The following is a 20320-nucleotide window of genomic DNA, read 5'->3' as shown; positions in this document are numbered from 1 at the left end:
TTCATCGACACCAGCCTTCAGAAATGTCTGAACCAGCCTCCTGAGCACACTGATGTGGGGAGGGCATGAATGGCAGTGACACCAGGAGGCAGGGCCACAGGCAGGCTTTTTTTGAGTCAAGATCAGAGGCAGGTGCTCCCAGCTAAATACCCAGTTTCAAGTGGAGGCTGGGAAGAACTCAGAGGTATCCCTGGGCTATTGCCATGTGCAGTGCTAGCGCCAGAGGTGTGCGTGGCCTTTGGCTCTGCCCTGGATAAGCCGATTTGCCCCATGCTTGCTTTCTCTCCCACTTTCACTTGCAGATCTTTGGGGGCCTTGTCTGGATCCTGGTGGCATCCTCGAAGGTCCAGTTACCCATGCTGCAAGGCTGGGTGATGTTTGTCTCTGTGTTCTGCTTTGTCATGTCCATCACCCTCCTGTGCCTCTACATCATCTGCGGTGCACATGGGGGCAGTAGCTCCTGGGTCACCTTGGTAAGTGGATGGGACAAACCTCAGGGCCTCTCCCCTCCCTGGTACCACTGGTATACAATGGTCTCCTTTGCTGCTACTGCACACCAAATTGCCGGCTGGGGCTTGCTTGTGTGGGTTCCTTTTTTCCCCCCTTTGCAGTGTGCTCCCTCCTGGGAATGACTGTGTCATCCTTGGTTCTTAGGCTGTCATCTGCCAGGAGACAGCATCTCTGTTCTACCTCAGTATGGCCGTGTTGGAAGCCTACTCCACCTATATCAGCTTTGGTCCTGCCAACGCCGTGATGATGACCGTCTACCAGGAGAACGTTGCTGCTGTGGTGAGTGCCTGGCAAGCAGGGGAAGGAGAGGGCAAAGCAACGCAGCAGGAGAGGGCAAAGCAATGCGGGAGGGCTGATGTGCAGGAGGTGGCAGCACCTAATGGTTTTTAAAACGGCTGAAGGCTCAAAAAAGCATGTATTTTTGTTCTTAAAAACTAGGATCACAGAAACATCTCCTGTGTCTAGTTTAAACGAGTTGAAGATGTTGTTGTGTCAGCTTGAGGGTTTCTAATGTTATTTTTAACTCTTTCAGAGGGAAATGAGCACGCACATGTCGCCCTCCGTGAGCGAGGATGCCGTGCCCAGGCTGAAGCCCGCGCTAACCTCGAAGCTTGCATCCCGGAGTTGAGCACAGAGAGGCGTCACCCTGTGAAGGCTTGGTGTGTTGTAGCAGCTGGTGCTGTGAGGTCTGGCGGCTGGCAGCAGGGGGGAAGCGGCTGCTGGGGGGTTCCCTCATTTGCATAGCCCAGCCCCCTCCGCGTGCATCGGAACGCCTGGGTCCCCCCTGTGGCAGTTTTTGACCGGTCCCTGCCAGTTGGGTCAACGGACCCAGCGCAGGCGGCGGATCCCGCTGGGGCTCCTCTGCCTGGGGTAAATCCCTCGGTATTTGTGATTCAGAAGAGGTGAAAACCGAATCTACGGGTCTCCTTAGACAACCTTCAGGAGCTGTGGGCTGCAGATGGGGGGGCGCCCCCCTTGTCTGCTCCAGTGACTGGTCCCATTGCTGATCAGAAGTGGAACAGCTTGAACAGGTGAATCTGCCATTTCTCTCCTGGCCGTTGTGGGAGCTGTTTCGGGGGTGAGGGAGTACCTTGAACTCACTGGTTATATTGACGAACTCTTGGTTGCCTAAATATGGGACCGAGGCTGGCTCAGACATGGGTGTCTACATTAGAGACATCCATGCTTAGTCAGATGAATCCCACCCCAATCTCCTGTGTTCCTCATCAGGTCTATGACAGCTCTGCTGTTAGCCTTTACTGAAGCCAAGTACGGTTTCTGTCTCTTTTCTTTTTTTTTTTTTTTTTTTTTTTTTTTTTGTTGTTGTTGTTGTTTTGTTTAATAGAAAGGAAACCCAGTCTTAGACATTCATTTGCGGAAGAAAGTTTGTGTTTGAAGATCACGCTTGGATCTTCAAGTAAGTCTAATTAGATGCCTCTTCCTCTCCTGTTCATCCCTCACAGGCTTGGGCACTGTCCGTTTGTCCTGTTTCTGAGGACCGCTGCCCAAGGCACCTAGCATTGCACATGGACAGCCTGTATCTCCCGTTGCACCGTGAATTTTGTTAGCAGGAGTGAAGAATTTTTAGGGTATAAGCTAACTGAATTGCACTGAAGTGAAAAAAGTGCTGTATAACTTCCAAGAGATAAGAACGGAATATAATTGGAAGACAAATATTTTTAGCAAAAGATGCTGAAAAAGCATCTTTGAAAAATTATGAGCATAGCGCTATCGTTTTTTATTTAGGATTTTTATATGTTTTAGATTTAGAGTTTGAATTTCAACAAATTGAGTTGAATTGGTGTGGATAACACATTCAAAGGGCCACGTATTTCTTTCAAAGAAGAATAAACAAAGTAGCACCTACAAAGACTGTTTTGGCTTTCAAGTGTTTTGTATTTTTGAACCCAAATCTGCAAGTTCCTGTTAAATTAAAGTGTTCTAGAAAAATGTCACAGATTGTATGATCCACCCTTTCTAAAAAATTATTGTTGATGTTGCTTAGTAGGGACGTGGTTGGGCTGAGGCCCCTCAAGACATATATCTCCTTTTGTTCAGAAGACTCTCGGGCTGCAGCAGGCACCCAGACATCACAGAGATAATAGAGGATCCCGAAAAGAAGTCAGCAAGTTACAAAGGAGGAATGGGCAAGTAAAAGGCGAAAGCCTGAATCCCATCTGTCCTAAGCAATGATCTGCTCAGCTCTGGGCTGGTGGCACAGGCCACCTACAATTCAGGGTCTCGGGCACAAATCTTGCGCACTTAGGTGCTTATGTCCTTCCTCACAAAGGAAAAGAACATTAAAAGGAGATGCCTGTTACTTAGTTCAGTAAAGGGAAAAGAAACTTCTCCTTAGGTCTGTTTGCCTCTTTTGGAGGCTGGACTTGAGCACAAAGGAGACAAGTGCCCTAGTAGCAGGCCGCTGAGCAGGCTGAGGGGATGCAGGGAGTCTGCTCCCAGGGAAGCTCTTCCACTTTGTATAATCTAGTTACTCTTGTACTGGGGGTTTGAAGCCAAGTACCCAGCAGGCACACCATAACTCTTCTCTCTCTCTCTCTCTCTCTCTCTGGCCCATTAATTGTCCTGATACCACTCCAGATCTCCTGAAAGTGGGACGCCAACTGTTAAAGGGAGATTCTCGCCTCAGGACGCCTGCAACCTCAAGCTCAGCCTCGCGCGTGGTCCATGAGGAAGCCACGGCTCCAACTGCAAATCTGAGTAAGTAGGGGATGCAGATATGGGACTTTTGCAGGGAGCGCCTCAGCTGCTGGGCTGTTGGACAAGGTGAGACCTGTGCCAGCCAATTCACCTTTTAGTGCCAAATGCCTTTTGATAGAGATGCAGGTCTCCTGGGGACTGTGGGGACATGCTCCTCCTCCATCTGGAAAAGATGGCTGAGCTCCTGGCGTAAGAAGGGCACTGAGGTTTAGAGGTCAGAGTTGAGGCAGGTATGGAAGATGGCAAGAGCTGTGATCTTTAGTAAAAAAAAAAAAAGTCTTTTTTATATTTAAGAAGCTTTTTTTCTCTCTTCTGCTCATTCGTTATGGAATATGAGTCAAATAAGAGAAACCGATGCTACACACACTGCACGCTCTTAAGTATCTGTTTTAAAATATGTGTGAGGTCAAGCTGGAGCAGGCTTTGCAATTTGTGTATCTACTGCAGCAAATGTTCTGCTCTTTCTGGCTTTTTTCCGTGGTTTTCAGCCCGCTTCACCTGTACGGAAGGAAATACTGTGCCTATGGAAAGGCCATTATAAATCTTCTCTTAGGAGATTTTTTTTTTTTCTTGGTGCTCTGCTTGTAATTTACAATCTGTATTATTTATGCCAATGTTGAAAATAGTTTTCTGATGCCCTGGTTAAAATATTCTGAACATCCTCCAGCTACATTCTACTATGAGCACTTCCACCAAACATCAGTTTTTATTTAAAGTAATTTTTCATGACATAACATGCATCATAGCCAGAATCCTGTGTTGCTGTTCAATGGTTTTCTTTACAGTTTTCCAGCTGTATTCCTCCTCCCCATGATAGAGTGTTGCCAGACTGATTAGAATACACAAATTGTATTCCCTTAATCTTCCTTCATAAACAGTGCCCTGTAATCCTGTCATCATTGTTGTTGACCAAATCAAAACATTAAAGAAAGCCTTTCTCTCAGGCTGAACAAAGACAATCTTCAATCTAAAATATTTAGAATGCTTAGAGATATTTTAAGGCTTTAATTAATGTACTTAATTTAATTCAATAAATTTTAAATTTATTTTTAAATTTTAAAATTTATATTTTAAATTTATTTAATTAAATCAATTTATTTAATTTTATTTTTTAAATGTAATTTTTTTAAAATTAAAAAACGGAAAGGATTTAGTTTTAATTAGGAATTAGTTAAATTAAAGCAATAAAAATATCAAAAGACTTGTACCCCTTTTTTAAAAGAAGAAAGGAATTTGACAGTTTTCAAAATTAAAGCATCATTTCAGACAGAAAGTAGAAAATTCTGTTTTTCCATTATCTGGCCATGTTTGAATTAAAATCAGAAATAGTTTCAGTGCTCTCTGAACTTTGTTTTTTGGTGACCAAATCACTCAGAAATTTTTTTTTGTGTGCTTTAGAGTGACATCTTTTAATCCTTTTTGATCAGTATTGAGTGGATATGTCTCTATATTCCTTCTGTTTATACATCTGTATTTGTATGCAGGCATAGAAAGCTAAGGGAACGTCTTTATCTTAGCCATGCAAATCTGACTGATTTGGTTTCACTGTGGTATATGGACATTGGGGAAGTTGGTGGTTAATGGGCTCAACAGTGGAAACTCAGCCATAAACAACTAAGCAGGACCTTGCAGATAGCGGTGGCATTTTGAACATTTGCTTGCTTTTACGTACCTAGCTATATAAATCCTGGGGAAGCTGTGTTTTAGATGCCTTCAATCTCTTTTGGTCCTCACCTGTCGTTATGATTCCGAGATTAGGAAGAGCCTGGAAGAAGGGGGAAATGCATGCCCAGTCCCTGTTCCAATAAATAAACCACAATTATGAAAAGAAAATAAAAGCCAGCATCTGATAGAGCAACTAGACAGAGGTTGCCCAACTTTGCCCAAAACTCTAGATTGTAGAACTTACTTTTCTCAGGTGTGTTGGGTGCAGGGGTTAGGCAGGGTCTCCTGATGGAGGCAGGGGAGCTGTGGGAAATTCAGGCCTGTTTGGATTCCACTATGTATGTAGCAACGGGTGACAAAGACGTGCAGGCACCCTAAACTGGGTGAATCTGTGGAGGAGCTGGAGAAGGCCCTGATAAGCTGAGAGGACAGGAACCCCATCTCCTCCCCTGGTTCTTACAGCTGGACGCAGTGCGTGTCCCAGGTGGTGTGATGGGGAGATGATGTGCAGCCTCCTCCCAGTTCAAAGCTAAATCTGGCCCTGCAAATCCCAGGTGGATCCTTTCTCCAGTAAAGCAGAGAGCAGAAGAGAGCTTTCCTTGGGCTGCTTTTGTGTGGACCCTGATGTCTTTTGTGTAGTGTGAAACACCCACCCTGGTCTTTGGAGAGGAGCCAGGCACCGAGCTCTTTTAAAGCTGACCTGCTTCTAGGCATGCCCAGAAACAAGAGTTTCACATAGCTGAGACACTCTGCTGATTGAGAGTGGGATTTCTCAAGTGAGGTGGCAGATAGGGAGAGCGCTACTTCCAAAATTCCCCCCGTGGAGCTGGGGCCCTGGCATCCTTTCATAAATCCTGCTCCAGCCGCTGCAAGGTGGACATCGCTTCCCCAAGGAGCTTGAAATATATTACTTTTAATGTGTTGTAACAAAACAGTAGATGTACCTTATAATACCGTATCTTAGGTGTACTGTTATGTAAGCTGTGTTTAAAGGAAATGAAAATTCTGCAGAGTTTGTTTTGTATTTTATTTGGATTACAAGCCTCGTCTTGCTTCCATGTTGAGGCATTTCATTACAGGTCGTCTGTTCCTCCCTTCTGAAATTCTCTAAGTAATAGGAAGTTGTTGGCTTTCGAAGTCTGGGCACCTGGCACGCTGTGAGTCTTTGCTCAAGTTGGCAGAATACGGTGTGACCGCAAACCCTCAAGGATTAATAGGCTGAAAAAGCACAGGCTTCATGTCTGTCCTTAGTGTTCCTTAATGCTAAGAGTGCTACTGGGGGGAAAAACAAGCAAATGACAGCAGTCGTAACTTGACATTCATTGCTTTGAGACCCACCTTGTCTTTCTTTATAACTATAGAAATATAGTTTAGGCAACCTATCAATATACTGGGTAGGGTTTTACTGTTCGTTTCAGTAGATGGCACTTGATCTCTATTAGTTTTTTGTAATAATTTCAAGGTGTGCGGTTTTCTCTTCCCTGTTGAAAACATGTAAAACTGATTTAAAAAGTTTTATGCACATTATAATGAAAACCATGTGCCTTATATTAAGGGTGATTGTGCAAAAGCTTTCAGCTGAATCAGGTTTAGCATGTGATTTCATGCGTTTGCATATATGCTGTGGACACATACCTGCAGCATTTGCTGCTGTGAATGCATGCCTGCGGGGTTTGTTGCTGTGCACCAGCCAGCCTCTCTCCTCCTTGTGCATTGGAACCAGATTTAGGAGATGTGTTGAAGAGGCCTCTGAAAGCCCTTTGTTAAACTTCTGCCGCCAACATAACGGGACGGCTGGGATGTTGACCTAGTCTATGACGGAGTTCACTCCCTTTCTGTGTCCTGTTAAGTCATCCCTGCCAAAGATGATGTTTTCCAGCTTCTAAAAGTACTTCTGACCAGCCTATTCATTTCTATTCAAGCACACCAGGTAGTACTGCCAGGCATATGAGAAAACTCCTGAGGTGACACCACATGCTTCCTTATTAAAGACTTGTCCGTAGGTGGATTTACACATCACAGAGGTTTTTCCAAAACTGTCATACACAAGTTGAGTATCATGTTATACATCTATTGGTATTTCTTGAACCTCCAGTCTCAATGTTTCTAATGAGGTTGGAGTAGCAAAGTAGCATCCTTCCATCTCTGACCGAAAGAGCCTTTTGGTTTGAACAGAAAGATAAGTTGTCCAGACTGTTCTCTTCTCCGTGAACATGTGTTCCCCCAACAAAGGTCATTTCGGGATGAGAAGGGAAAATTGCTGGGAGCTGTTCTAAAGTGGTGTTAGAAGAGCTCAAACTGCATATAGAATCACAAAAAATAATTAGGTCAGGCTAATTTCCGTATGAAGAATCTCTGTAAGGTATATAAAGCAGGAAAAAAACCCCACCTTGTAATGCTCTTTGTCTGTTCCAACATCTGCTCGTGGCTGCTCTGCAAATCCATGAATTAAAAACAATGAAGAAAAATGCTGGCTCAGGATACAGTGATATGCAGAGTCTACATGATGGCTCTCAGCCAATCTCAGTAATTAGTTTGTAGTGACTGTTTTTAGAGATGAGCTTGACTGACTGCGGTTTCACAGCATGCACAAGCCACATTCCATATTTATTTTGAGATCTGCAGTGCTTATACTTTGCATGAATGCAGTTCAGATCACTACCAAAGCTATAGTATTTAGATGAGATTGGAAAACTGCTTAATGAGATAAATTTTGATTATTTGATAACAAACTTTCTTCCAAAGTAAGAAAAGCAGGTGACCTAGATGAGCAAAAATCAAGATACATAATTAGTTTAGATCACACAACCAGCAGTATGAACTGAGGGGTTCAAGTAAAATCAAGTTTAGTTCTAAATGCAGGGAAGCAGGATCTGCGTTGAAGTTCTTCCCCAAAGTCTTCTGCCTGGTATTGAGCTGGAAGTCTCCTCACCCAGCAGGTTTGAACAGTTGATGGTCACCCACACTGAAAGTTTTGCTCCACGTCTTCTCTGACTGCATGTTTGCCAGCTGCCAATTTATCAGCTGTTACTGCGCTGTGCAATCAGCTGCAACATGATTAACAGATCTGTCTGATGAGAGAGCACAGGCAAGCAGTCAGGTAGATGTCCACCCAAGAGTGATAAGTGATAGCTTCTTTGGCCAGCGCAGTGGGATAGGGGAGGGGATGCTGATGCCAGGCATTGCTGTGCTCAGGTTCTCACTGTCATTCTGGGAGCACAACTTGCAAGTCTGAGCTTGATGACTAAACTGCATATAAAATAAGAGGGGGTGGTTAGGTACTACAATCCAAGATTCACAGCAGAGAGCATGCCAGGCAGGAACGCACCTCTCCCAGTCCACAGGAGAGGCCAGAGAGGCGTGCCCGTCTCCCAGATTTGGCCACCTACTTGTACCCTGCTTGCGCCCATGCACGTGCCTCACATTCACTCTGAACCTCTGTACCAGAGCCAGACCACCTCTGTGAGTGCCAGCAACCAGCACGTTTCATTGCTTTGAACTATGGCCAGCACTGGTGCTACCACCCACCCTGTTTTGTGTGGCAGCTGAGCAAGTAGAGCTCGGGGAAAAGATCTGAGTTCAGTGCCCTCCTTAGACCAAAGGAGTTCAAATCCACACCTCTCACAAGAGTTCTCAACCACTGCAACCTACAGAGCATCATCAGCTTCCTCCAATGGCTTTAGACCTCGTGGTAGTAGAGGGTATCTGTCGGACATGGGCAGCGGCAGAGCACGTGGGAGCAGCTTCTCTGTCACACAAAGAATAGAGCAGTCTACGTGGAGGAGAGTCCTGATCCTTGCTCCCAGGATTATATCTGCATTTACGCAGTTACTGTTGAATGTGAAATTTATAGCAAAGTGCAAGGCAAGAGTCTCATGTATAGTAATAGTAAATCGCATGGTAAGTCAAAGGCCAGGGACTGGAATAAAATCACGCTGTCGGCTGAGCTTGACACTGTGAATTGAGTACATTCCCTGCTGGCAGCCTTTGCCCTCAACATGGGTCATTTTTTAAAGGGTGTTATCTGAAGAAAAGCCGGAAATGCTGAAGCAAGACTTCATCACTTCTGTGCAGCTTCTTTTTCTTACATTTGTTCGTGCATGTGAGCAGTCTGGTTTTCTTTCCTAGATTGCTTGTGGTGTACAAAAACAATCTTGCAGGAACAACCCCGTATTAAATAGAAAAGAAGTAGCATTAATGTTTCCTGGAAATATTACTGCTTACGCTGTGAAAGATTGAAACTGGAGATGTAGCTGTGAGTTAAAAGTTTTAAGATAAATTAAACTTAGTCTTTTAAAAATACAGATTCTTTCAATAAAGGGCATTACAACTGAATTATCTCTACTTTTCCAGCTGTTTCTAATGGCTTTGCTGGAAGTTCTTATGCAGTCAGGCCCCCTCTCTTCCCTTGGGGTCTCTAAATAAAGCTATCTACAGGGACAGCATGCTACTTATTCCTCTAACAGCTGCACTGGAGTGGTGAACTTATATTATTTTGTGTTTTCGTCTCTTTGCTGTGTAACAGGATGCTTTTGAAGGCACGGAAGCTCAGCAAATTGAAATGCTTTACACTCTGAGGACAAGCTGTCTCTGTCAGCGCTGTTTCATTTACAGCGCTGATTCACTGGGTGACTATATGCAAACCTAGCATCAAGAATGATTTTTATATCTATATATACACACACATAGATATATATTAAGAGGTCATGTTTATGGAGTCAGAAGATAGGTAGTTCTGTGGTTTCTATATTTTGGCAGCTATGAAAGAGTGGTGAAGTTGCATATAAGAAAGACTTACACAAAAAGACTAAATTAGCTTAAAAGATTTACTAAACTCAGATGCATCCTGAGTTTTAGGAATCCAGTTCTGCTCAGCTGTCAGTGTTCCTGTCACAGGTATTACTGACACTTCTTCCTTTTTTCTATGTTGTAACCTTACCATTTAGATAGCACATGGACAATCAAATGCACGCAGGAAAGTTTGAGCTTTATTCTTATAGAAGGAAAAATATTACATGCTCAAGTGCAAGCAAAATTTGACTTTTGAGGCCAGAAGACCATGCCACAAGGTATCCAACCATCTCTAATGGCTATAAATAGCAGACTGGGATGCTATACTCCAGGCATGCATGTATGGTTATTGTGTGGACCTGTGTAAGAAATGTATATACTGGCTCCATATACATACGTACGTATGTGATGCGGTTGCATACTGTCCTGGCAGACCAAGTATACCTAAGCTGTTCTACCTTGCCCAGCCAATTGCAGTGCTGTGGTAGGACGGTGTTAGCTCCCTAAGCAGTGGTCCTCCAACCCATGGGGCAGATGTGCACACACGTCTGACGTACCGTCACTGCCTTTTCTGCCTCTGCCTGGGTTGTGCCAGCTGGCACTGCCTGTACTCCTCATCATGGGCAGCACAGCATGCAGTCGTGGGGTTGCAGGCTCCCCTCTCCCCTCCATGTCAGCTAGAGCTAGGTGACTGTAGTGGTGCTGTCAGGGCAGCAAGGAGGCTAAAAGGCAGTGCAGAAAGCATGATGCTGTTTGCAGCACTCTCTTAGCTCAGTGCCGTTGCCCACTGAGCAATAAAGTGCAGGGACAGCACTTGATACTGCACTATTTCACTCCAGTGTCTTGCAGGCAAGAAGCAATCCTGGAAAACGTTGCAGTACTTTGTTGGCCGTCACTGTGTTGTTCTTCCCGTTGCACAGAGCGGTGCACAGCTCTGCTCCTAGGGAGTGGGTGTGCTGCTGCTTGTAGCCTGCTGCAAGGTGGGCTGGGGCCAGAGTGACGGGCCTCTCAGTGTTGGATGCCACTACGCGTGGCATGAGCGTTTCCGTCAGAGCATAGTGCCAAGTTGTCTTGCCTGCCAGCACTGTGACACTGAGTGGCTGCAGCATGGAAATATATGTATGAATGAATTTCAACTGAGATACCGCTTAAGCTGATGATTCAATATGTGGTATCCTTTGTGGGAAATGGTGGGTAAAGACAATCCTCTTAGTCAGGGGAGTCTCAGATCAGGGCAAAACAAGTGTTATAGCCAGTTCAGACAAAAGAAATGGTTTTTGAGAAATGGCAGCCTCTTTCATGGTTAATGCTGCTTAGGTGTGAGCTTTCGCAATCACATTGTCACAGTGACAAACCTAGTCAACTGGGGTACAAGCCGTGCACATCACCATCAGTTCTGCAAAGGATTTAAGAAAGACTGTGCAGCTGAAGGTTTATCCACCCCAGTGGGGGATGATGGTATCTGCAGATGCATCATGGAAAATATAGCAAAAATGGGGTTCATGGTAAGTCTGCAGCTGCTGGCTGGGGGTGTCTGTGCGTGAGATGGCGCCCAGAAATTCTCAGGTGAGAGATGCTCGCCCCGACCAGCTGTTTAAAGGATGTTGGAAAGTTATTTCCATTCCCTCAGCTTAAAGTCATCGTACAATATTGTGGCTTTGCAGTGTAAGGCCCAGATATGGTTTTGGACATCTGCCATTTGAGTGACAGACTGAAAAAGATCCTAACTTTAGGGTGGGTATTTTTCCAGGTGATAAGACTTTCTTAGTAGCTCTACCTACTACTGATTGTAGCAAAATGAAAGCGGTTTTCCCTGTACATGCCAGGGCTTGGGAAATAAAAGCTGTGATCCATAGAAAGTCAGAAATCAGGTAGATGGCTTAACACCCCAGAAGCACTTGAGAGCCACGCGTGATTATTGGATTGATTTAAGGCTATTAGAACTGCTTTACTGTCCTTCTGTGTGCCACGAGAACCTGCATATGTGTGTACATACGCAGACACATATACCCTATTAGCCTATACACATTTATATGTACATATGCATGTATGTGTACATCGTCTCAGAAACCAAAATGGAAGCGGCTTTTCCCCCAGCGCGTAGTGTTTCCATATGGTTTAAAGCAAGCGAAATCTACAGTTACAGTTGTGTGCTGCTGCAGGAGCCGTGTGAGCAGCCTGATTCTTGTATTGACGGCTGTAAGAAAGCAAACAGGTTGTCACAACAAATGTTCCTAGCCGTGTCCTAAAAGGGCTTCTTTAGTGTGAGGGGTTTGTGTCCAAATGGTTTTTCTCTGCTCTTGTTTAAGTGCCACTTCTGAAGAAATGTTGCAAATCCAGAACAAATCACGTGCTTGACATCAGGGATGTTGGAAAATTCACGCAACTGCTAAAATTCACACAGGATGGGCAAAGGGATGATGCCTGTTGTTCATTGTGATTTTTAAAACAGCCTTTGACTTATGATTTCCACTGTGTTTTTACTCATCCCTTTTCTTTTCCAGGGGTTAAAACCAATTTTAGCTCTTCAAGCAACACAGGCTGTACCTCAGTGCCTGAAGCCCGTGTGTCGGCTGCTGGAAGCAAAAGGTCTTTTTCTCACAAGTAAGCAAAGCAATTTTTCCTGAAGAGTGAGAGAGTTGCTAGTGCAGAGAGAGACTACTATGTAAGGCCTTGCAGCTAATACATAAAATACCACTAGTGTGAGTTTTGAAACAATTTGGCTAACACTATGCTCTTGGGCAGCACTTACACTGATGAGAACTGTAATATGAGAAAGGGGAAAAAAAAGCTATATTTTTTGAGACCAAAACATGTCAGTAGGCCAGATCAGCCGACAGGTATTTTTTTGTTGTTTGTTCATAACAAGTATGGGAGATACCCTCAGGTAAGACAGAAAAGACTTCAGCTGGAGTGGAGGAGGAGACAACTGGGTATATGTTGCTTAACAGCAGTACCTCTAAGAAGTTAACCTTAACCTTTTGGTCTTATCACTGTTTTCTCTTTGTAATAAACTGTCAGCTTGGCATGTCCCTTTCCAGGTCATGACCTTATTTTTTGTAGGAAGAAGTAGACAATATTGCCTTTGATGCTTTTGTATTCAACACCCTTGCCCAACCTTTCTGTGACTAAAACTATACGCAAATAAAAAAAAAAATATATAGATCAGTTATCTATCTAAACAAATCTTTCAAGAAAGATTTCTGTAAGATTTCTCCCTATCATTTGTGAAGTGCAAATCCAGAGAGCTTGTGAATGCAAGGGTGAGGACATTTGGGTGGAGCAGCGCACATTGTGCTCCACCCACAAAATCCCTGCTGGTTACATTTGTTGGAGTAGGTGCAAAGAGTTCAGATTGACAGGACGGGTTTCCTGCCCTTTGTGGAAGTGCTGGCAGGTAGGCCAGGCCGGGACTGGCAGTGGGATACCTCTATGCTTAAGTCACACAGATGTCTCTGAGGTCGGAGTGTGCCCCAGTGCACAGAGATCGGCAGAATGATGCTTAATGAGCAGTTTCCTATCTGTGTCATGAGACTGTTAGAAAAATAAACATTACCTAAGCACTCTCTAGATTAAATCTAACCAGTAAAGGTACTGGACAGGGGTGTGTGTGTGTGTGTGTGTGTGAAAAATACTAAGTATAATATGAAGCCCTAAAATCACCTTACTTGCAGTAAGATTCTGTATCATTGCATGTATTTCTGTGCATTTAAATGTAACTTTAAATTAGAGCATCCTGACCCACTTAATTAGACAGAAGGCCTCTGTAATAATGCTCCTTCAATTGCATTGCTGCGTTACGCACAGTCTATGTGAATTCTGCCTCACCCAAGAGTTGATGCTGTACTGTACGAAGTGGAAGGAGAGGTCTCCTTTGCGATATGTTCTCTTTTAACTGTTTGACTCAACTTCCTCTGAAAAATCTCAGTGTTGTCACAAACCACAGTCCAGCACTTCATTGTAAAATAATTATAAAATCACCCAAACCACAGCAGTGTGATGAAGGTTTGCAGCAGCCACCTTCCTTATAAACTGTTCCATTTTCAGAGGAGGGACGAAACCAAGTTAGGGAATCTTGAGGAGAGTTCTTGCTTCATAGTGCTGTGGTATTTAAATTTTTATGTTCAAGCCTCTTTGGTTGGCTGGATTTGCCTTCTTCTTTTCTGAAACCAGCCCGTTCATTACAGTTTAGAAGAACCAATTCCATGAGAGGATGTAGGTAGCAGTGTAGCAGTGCAGGAAGACAAACCAAGTGAGCAAGCGAGGAACCCACCTTGGGAAGCTGTGCTCAGAGCACCTCAGTCCTTTGGCAGTTGCCAGCAGCACAGATACCAGTTGCTTTCAAGCCCACAGTCGACAGTCAGGTTATTTAATAAAGAGTGGGAAAAGAAAGGTAGATACGTATGAGGGAAACTGGAAGGAAGGAAGGAAGGAAGGAAGGAAGGAAGGAAGGAAGGAAGGAAGGAAGGAAGGAAGGAAGGAAGAAAAAAATCTGTGGTTTTCTTTGTCTATTTTAATACTATTTCAGCCTGCTCACAGTAGGGTTTGAACTATATCTAAGCAAATGAATGGTCAGGCATTGGAACAGGCTGCCCAGGGAGGTGGTAGAGTCGCCATTCCTGGAGGTACTTAAAAGATGTGTAGATGTGGCACCTCAGGGCATGGTTTAGGAGACTTGGTGATGTTGGGTTGACAGTTGGACTTGATGATCCTAGGGGTCTTTTCCAACCTTAATGATTCTATGGTTCTCTTCTATGATTCTATGAATAGTTGACAGTGGCAGCTTAAGCACCCTCTATGCCAAAGAGAGAAAGGAACAGTGGCTCAAACAAATCTGTTTTCATCACACACTGTGATCCCTCAGGCTGCTTGCCAAGGAGCATGAAAGCAGTCTTAGAGCAAACCTCCACGAGCAGGCATCTCTCTGCAGGTCTGGCCAGGGAAGGCTGAAGCGTGGTTCTTTTGGCACTAGCCCAGGCTGCAGTCCTCTCATTACTTAATGGAGTCAGAGGTTCAGGGAATGTGGATGATCTGGTGGAGTCAGTGGGAACCGTGCTAGCCACAGAGAAACGTGAAAATGGCCACCGTTTCCCTAGATCACATAATTCAGACTGAGAGCCCCACAGTCAGTGAAAGAGTGTGCAGTGGCTGATGACTTCAGGACTTTCTTCCCGGCCACTCACAGTTATCTACCTGTTTTAGTGTGTAGACAACTTTGTGCGTGAAATAAGACACATAATGAGTTGTGTGATAAAGATAATCCAGTATGCTTTAACCATGTTGGTTCTCCTCCAGTTGTGGCCTTCATGGTCAGAATAATGGATCCTTATCCAACAAGTCCAGACCCAGCCCACCTGCTTCCCGTGAAAAGGTCCCTTTGTCAACACTGAGCAAAAACCAGCTGAGTCCTGCGAACACCCGTCAGAATTATGGGGCTTCTTTAGCCAGCAGAAGCAACTCAGGCTCAAACAAAGGAAGTGACAGCAGCCAAGTGACGAGGCAAGTCTTTATTTCAGCATCCTGGTGTTCAGCACACTGACTTACCTTCTCTGCACGCAAATGCGGCATCAGCTGGTTGTCTGGCTTGCCAAAGGGGTCGTGTTGCTCCTCAGCATGGGTGTGACTCTTCATATTGGTGGCTCGACAATCAACAGTGTGCTCTATCCCATGTAAAAGTTTGACTGTTTCAGTACTGTAAAATTCAAGGTTACTTTTAGTCAAAGCGCTTTGTAGCTGGTTTTCACTCCAAGGCAGGCTCCTTTCCGTGGTTTTATGCTGTCAGTTCTCATGTGGCTTTCCTGGTTCTTTCACAGAAAGGTCCTTTCTCCTTTGGAGAGAGTTGGGTGGGGTTGTATAGAAAATATTGTATGCTCGGGTGAAAATTCACCCTGCCCGGCCTTAGGTACCTCTGCGTGCAGTTTCCTCTACAGGGAAGAAAACTAATACCTGCGGGAGCGTGCAACACGTATTGCAGAGAAGAAATTGTTGTTTCTCTCCCTCCCTTTCTCTCTCTTTCCTCCCACCCCAGGCAACTCAACAGCCAAGCATGTCAGATACACACCTAAAGCTAGACAGGATTAATGTAGGTTTCAGGGTGCTCAGCTTCTTAACTCACATGTGGAGCTGAACTCAGTCTGTACGCTTCCTTACCTGGCTGTGTCTGCAGCTGGGTGCCCTTGCCAATGGCCCAGCTGCCTGCTCTTGGGCACCGTTTTGGGTGAGGAGATGGCTAGGTGTTTTAAAGTTAAATGTCTCATTTGAGGTAATGGCACTGAAAACAAGTATGATAAATAGTAAATTTTGTACTATAGCCACAAATCAGCCATTTTCTCAAGTACTTTGATTTGCCAGAGGGAGTCACTTGTGTGGACACTGAGGAGCCCAAAATGAGTCAAGCGCCATATCAGTCTATGGGATGTGTTCCTTTTTGCCAGGACTGAAGAACTGTAGGAGTGATGTTATGTGATGGTGTGATGGTTTTTTTCTTTTCAGGCGATCAGGGAAATCTATTTCTTGTGGTCACAATTGCAGCACTAAGCCAGAAAATCCGGAGCGGTATTTGACTCCTCTGCAGCAGAAAGAAGTTACAATACGGCATTTGAAAAAAAAGCTGAAGGAATCCGAGTGCAAAGTTACAGAAAGGTATATTTCACTTCAGAAATAAGACTGGACAAGATTTATTCAGGAGCATTAAGGGATGGGAGTCCTGATCATTTGTACTCTTTTCTTGACCATGTAAAGTTTTCATTAAGAGATTTGAAATATGATCGGGCTGATTAGGTTGTTTTCAGGTATTTAAGGTTTCATTGTGTGCTCAGTGAATATGTACCGTGCACTTTTGTTACAAATATGGCTGTCTCTTTTTCCCTTTTTTTGAACTTTCCCGATAGAAGACTTTCAAAGGATAGTTCTTCACCAGCCTACTTTAGCACTGAGACCTTTTATACATAAAAAAAGTTCCACCTCACTCAGAAAATACGACCAAAAATGTCCCCCTTTTCCCCTAATGAAAGAAAAGCTCTGACACAAGCTAGTGTGCCCGCTTGTGGTTTTGTTGCTTAGATATGGACTTTTTTGCAATAGCACTTTGTATGGATGCTAAGCGAAGAAGCAACAATGTACATTACACAGCAACAGATGTTCTCTCTTTTACTAAAGCTGTGCTCTGAGAACTGGCTTTCCAGCACACACAACCCAAGCGGGCACAACGGGTTGTTTGAATGGAGCCCCAAGGTAGAGTCCCAGGGACCCCTTGGTCCTGCTTTGGGTGGCCCAACATCTGTACCTGTGAGGGCTGGATCTCACGCAGGGGGCCCTTCTCCCCACTTGCTTGCAAGTGAAGGCAGAAGCCTCTGGATCCATGCTGGGCTGGGGGGGTGCAAAGCAAGCCGGGTGCAAAGCAAGCCAGGTGCCTGCAGCCCTGAGCCATCCTGCTGTCTGAGGCCACTGTTGGCTCTGGCTATACGTGACGAGCTGCTGGCAGGCACAGGGGACACATCCAGGCAGCTGTTTGTCATTTCCTCCAGGGTGAGGCAGTAGATGAGATGTTAAGCGCTGTACTGGTTGGACCTAACCCAGAGGCCACCACTTTCACCTCAAAGTGTCCACGATCACAGCATAGCCCACAAGGCTGCTGGCTGTGTGGCAAGGTTGGTGACTCCAGCTAGGAATCAGCCAGTGTGTCTTGGCAGCCAGCTGACATCTCTGCCAGTTCTCCCAGAGGTGGCAGCAAATGATGCATGGAGGAATTTGCTTCTTCCTTGGAGCATCTTTGCAGCATAGCCACCCCAGTGAGGTGGAGCCTCACGTTGACTCTTTAACTAGGCAGTCACCAGAAGTGTTACGATATTTTTATTTTGCTCCAGGGAAAGAGAAATCGAAAAGCTCAAAGCTCAGGTGGAACGTATGAAGGAAGACTGGATCGAAGACGAGTGTAATCATGTGGAGATGGAGCTGAGCCTCTTGGAAGCAAGGAGGGAAATTAAAGAACTCAAGCAAGTTATTGAGAGCATGAAGAACAGCTTGGCTGAGAAAGACAAAAAATTTCAGAAATACTTCCTAGAAATAAGCATTGAAAACAAGAAACTGGAATCTTTGGTGTCGAGCATGGAGATGGCCCTGAACAGCTCTGTGAGAGATGAGCAGCGCCCGGAGTACACGTGTGACTCTGAGGGGAAGCCGTTGTGTACTACGATGCCAGACAGCCCCACCACAGAGGACCAAGCTCTGGAGGAGCTGGCAGATAGTGGGCTGTTTCTTCATGAGGACACAGCTAACGGGACTGATTTATTTGAAGAGAGTTTGACCACCACAACCCCTGAGTCGAGTGAGCCAGCTCCCTCCAATTCTACTGTGAATCAAGAGATGCTTGAAAATGTTCTGGATGAAAAACTAACTTTTTCCCAGGAGGAGGAGGAGAAAGTCAGAAACATGATGGTGGAGCAGACCATCCAGACTGATGTGGTGCCATATAGCCTAGAAGGGGAGCAGTTCATTCAAAACATGTTCAGAGCTCAGAGCTCAAGATGCCTGTCCTCTAAGCCCGCCTTCTTCACTGAAGGAATTGGGTCAATTTCTCTTGAAAGCCTCAGTGATTCTGGTATCGTAGTGGACTTAACTCCAGGTGAGCCAAACTCTACCATCCTTTTGTCTCCTGTGACACCTCCATGCAGGAAGGTGGAGCACGGAGTTAATGAAAACCATTTTGTGGAAGAACTTGATTTTACAGAACCTCATGATGATGAAGTCTTTGGGTACGTCAATACTGTTTCTCAGACAGGAATAAAGAAGAGATACTGGAGCAGCAGACTCGCCAGCGATCTGGCTGTAGCAGCCCCTGTTGTACCAACTATCATGCGGCCTTTCAGTACTCATGGAGCAGGAACAGATCTCATTTACAGTACTAGAGCGTTGTTTTGCAGTTCTGTCCTAGTCCACCGTTTTGCTCTTGACTATTTGATTTGCCCTATAAATCGGTTTGAAAACATGTTACTTGTTTCAGAATGGAAAAGGTAAAGCCTTTCTACAGGATGTTTGTAACTGGTGTTTTTTGAGAGTACTGCTGCCTACAGAAATAGTCCTCCTGCTCCCAGTCACCATGTTCCCCACCCCCCCACCCCACCGCGCTGGTGTCTTTCTGGTGCCAACATATCTGCACAGTGAACATGACCAGGGAGATCAAGGAGAATACAGTGAGTTCTCTTTCATGTTTGGTTGCTGAATGTTAATTTGTTGTTTGTTAAGCTCAATGAGTTTCCCTGGCTGCTTCACTGCGCAAATATACCAGCACTTTGCACTGGCTCAAGAGTAGCGTGAGACGTGCACGGGAGCAAACGGCCAGAGAAAGGTGGGCTATTTCTTTAGGCAGCACTAACCTAAAGCTTTTGTGAAATTACAGTGTTGAGTGACACGGAGGCTTGTTCCCGCTAAGGATGTCACACATGTATTCCAGAGAGCATGCTAGTGTTATCCATTCGTTGTCCAAAGAGTCAGTTCAATTTAGAGGTAAACCCCCTATTCCCCAGGCAGTTTCCAGCACATTGTTTGTTCCTGTCTTGTGTAGTGTTCTTCTCAGTTGTACAATTGCTTGAGTGTTTCACTGGTCTTGTGTGTTTACAGGGACTGTAACCAAAAAGGTACTTTGTTGAGAGTCTTGAAACGTGTTAGAAAGATAAGTATAGGTGTAGGTACAATTTGAGTGTTAATGTTGTTTTAAAGTTTTAATGTGTTGGAATGTTGTAGTCATATGAGCCCTTTGAAATGTATTGTGCTTTAGCTTATTGTTTATTTAATTCTTTCATTGTAAATTACCTTTATAATCACAAGTTCAATGAAGCCTGTTAGAAATGGTAAATGTGTGAGTGTTTTATTGTAGCAAAGCCATATAAAATAGCCGGTCTCAGCTGAGCTATTGGGCACAGGCAGAGCTGGCAGAGGCACTGTATCAGGGCATAAGGAACCATCAGGACCCAAAGAAGAGAATTCTGCTGAGAAAAACTTCATTACAGCTCCAAGCATAAGCACTCAGGCAGAGAAAAAGGCTCCAGTTGGTCGGTGGACACACATGCCACCTGCATGACTGCACCCATGCTGAGTTAACAAATGCAAGTGCCTAATCTTTAATTCAATGCAATCTTCCAGAAGCTTGTAACTGCTCATTTCTGTGCTGCCAGGAGAGTGTCAGTCTTCCCGGCATTTAACAGAAGTCCAGAATACCTTGTTTAATTAATCTGAGAGCCATGCAGTCTCAGTGTGCCCGCTGAGATGCCACTGTGACCATCAAACCAGAAATTCTTCCTGTCCAAAACTTGAAATCCGTGCATAGTTCAGAGGAGGGCAATGCTAACCAACAGGCGACATAGCGGTGTTTGCCTGCCTCCACCCAACCTTTCAACAACACCTCTGGCCGGTTAAACCTCACTGGCTTCCAGCAAAGCAAGTGTAATATTTCTCTGTGCAACCCAGAGCAGAAGAAGCCTAGTGAAGCCAGACAACGCCATGCACTGCCCTGCCGCTTTGGGGAAGAATGGAGTTATTAGCCACAAGGAAGGAGGAATAGTTGGCCAGCATGTGGGGAGCATTTGCAACACTCAAGAGGGTGACGTGCACCAATGCTTACAGAGGCAATTCAGAGACC

The 20320-nt window shown here is 44.9% G+C and overlaps 1 protein-coding gene across 1 annotated transcript; it reads left to right on the top strand.

The window, feature by feature from the left end:
- The first annotated feature begins 696 nt into the window (after window positions 1–696).
- Window positions 697–18711, top strand: LOC142055644 (syntabulin-like). The gene is given in 8 exon segments (XM_075089761.1): window positions 697–789; window positions 9419–9485; window positions 12189–12288; window positions 14980–15183; window positions 16177–16326; window positions 17550–18198; window positions 18200–18257; window positions 18260–18711. Coding segments are annotated over 8 exon segments (1761 nt in total). The 3' UTR covers window positions 18700–18711.
- Window positions 18712–20320: the final 1609 nt, after the last annotated feature.

The sequence above is a fragment of the Phalacrocorax aristotelis genome, chromosome 3 (assembly GCF_949628215.1).
Source record: "Phalacrocorax aristotelis chromosome 3, bGulAri2.1, whole genome shotgun sequence".
Classification (NCBI taxonomy): Eukaryota; Metazoa; Chordata; class Aves; order Suliformes; family Phalacrocoracidae; genus Phalacrocorax; species Phalacrocorax aristotelis.
This window is presented reverse-complemented; position numbering and strand designations above follow the sequence as displayed.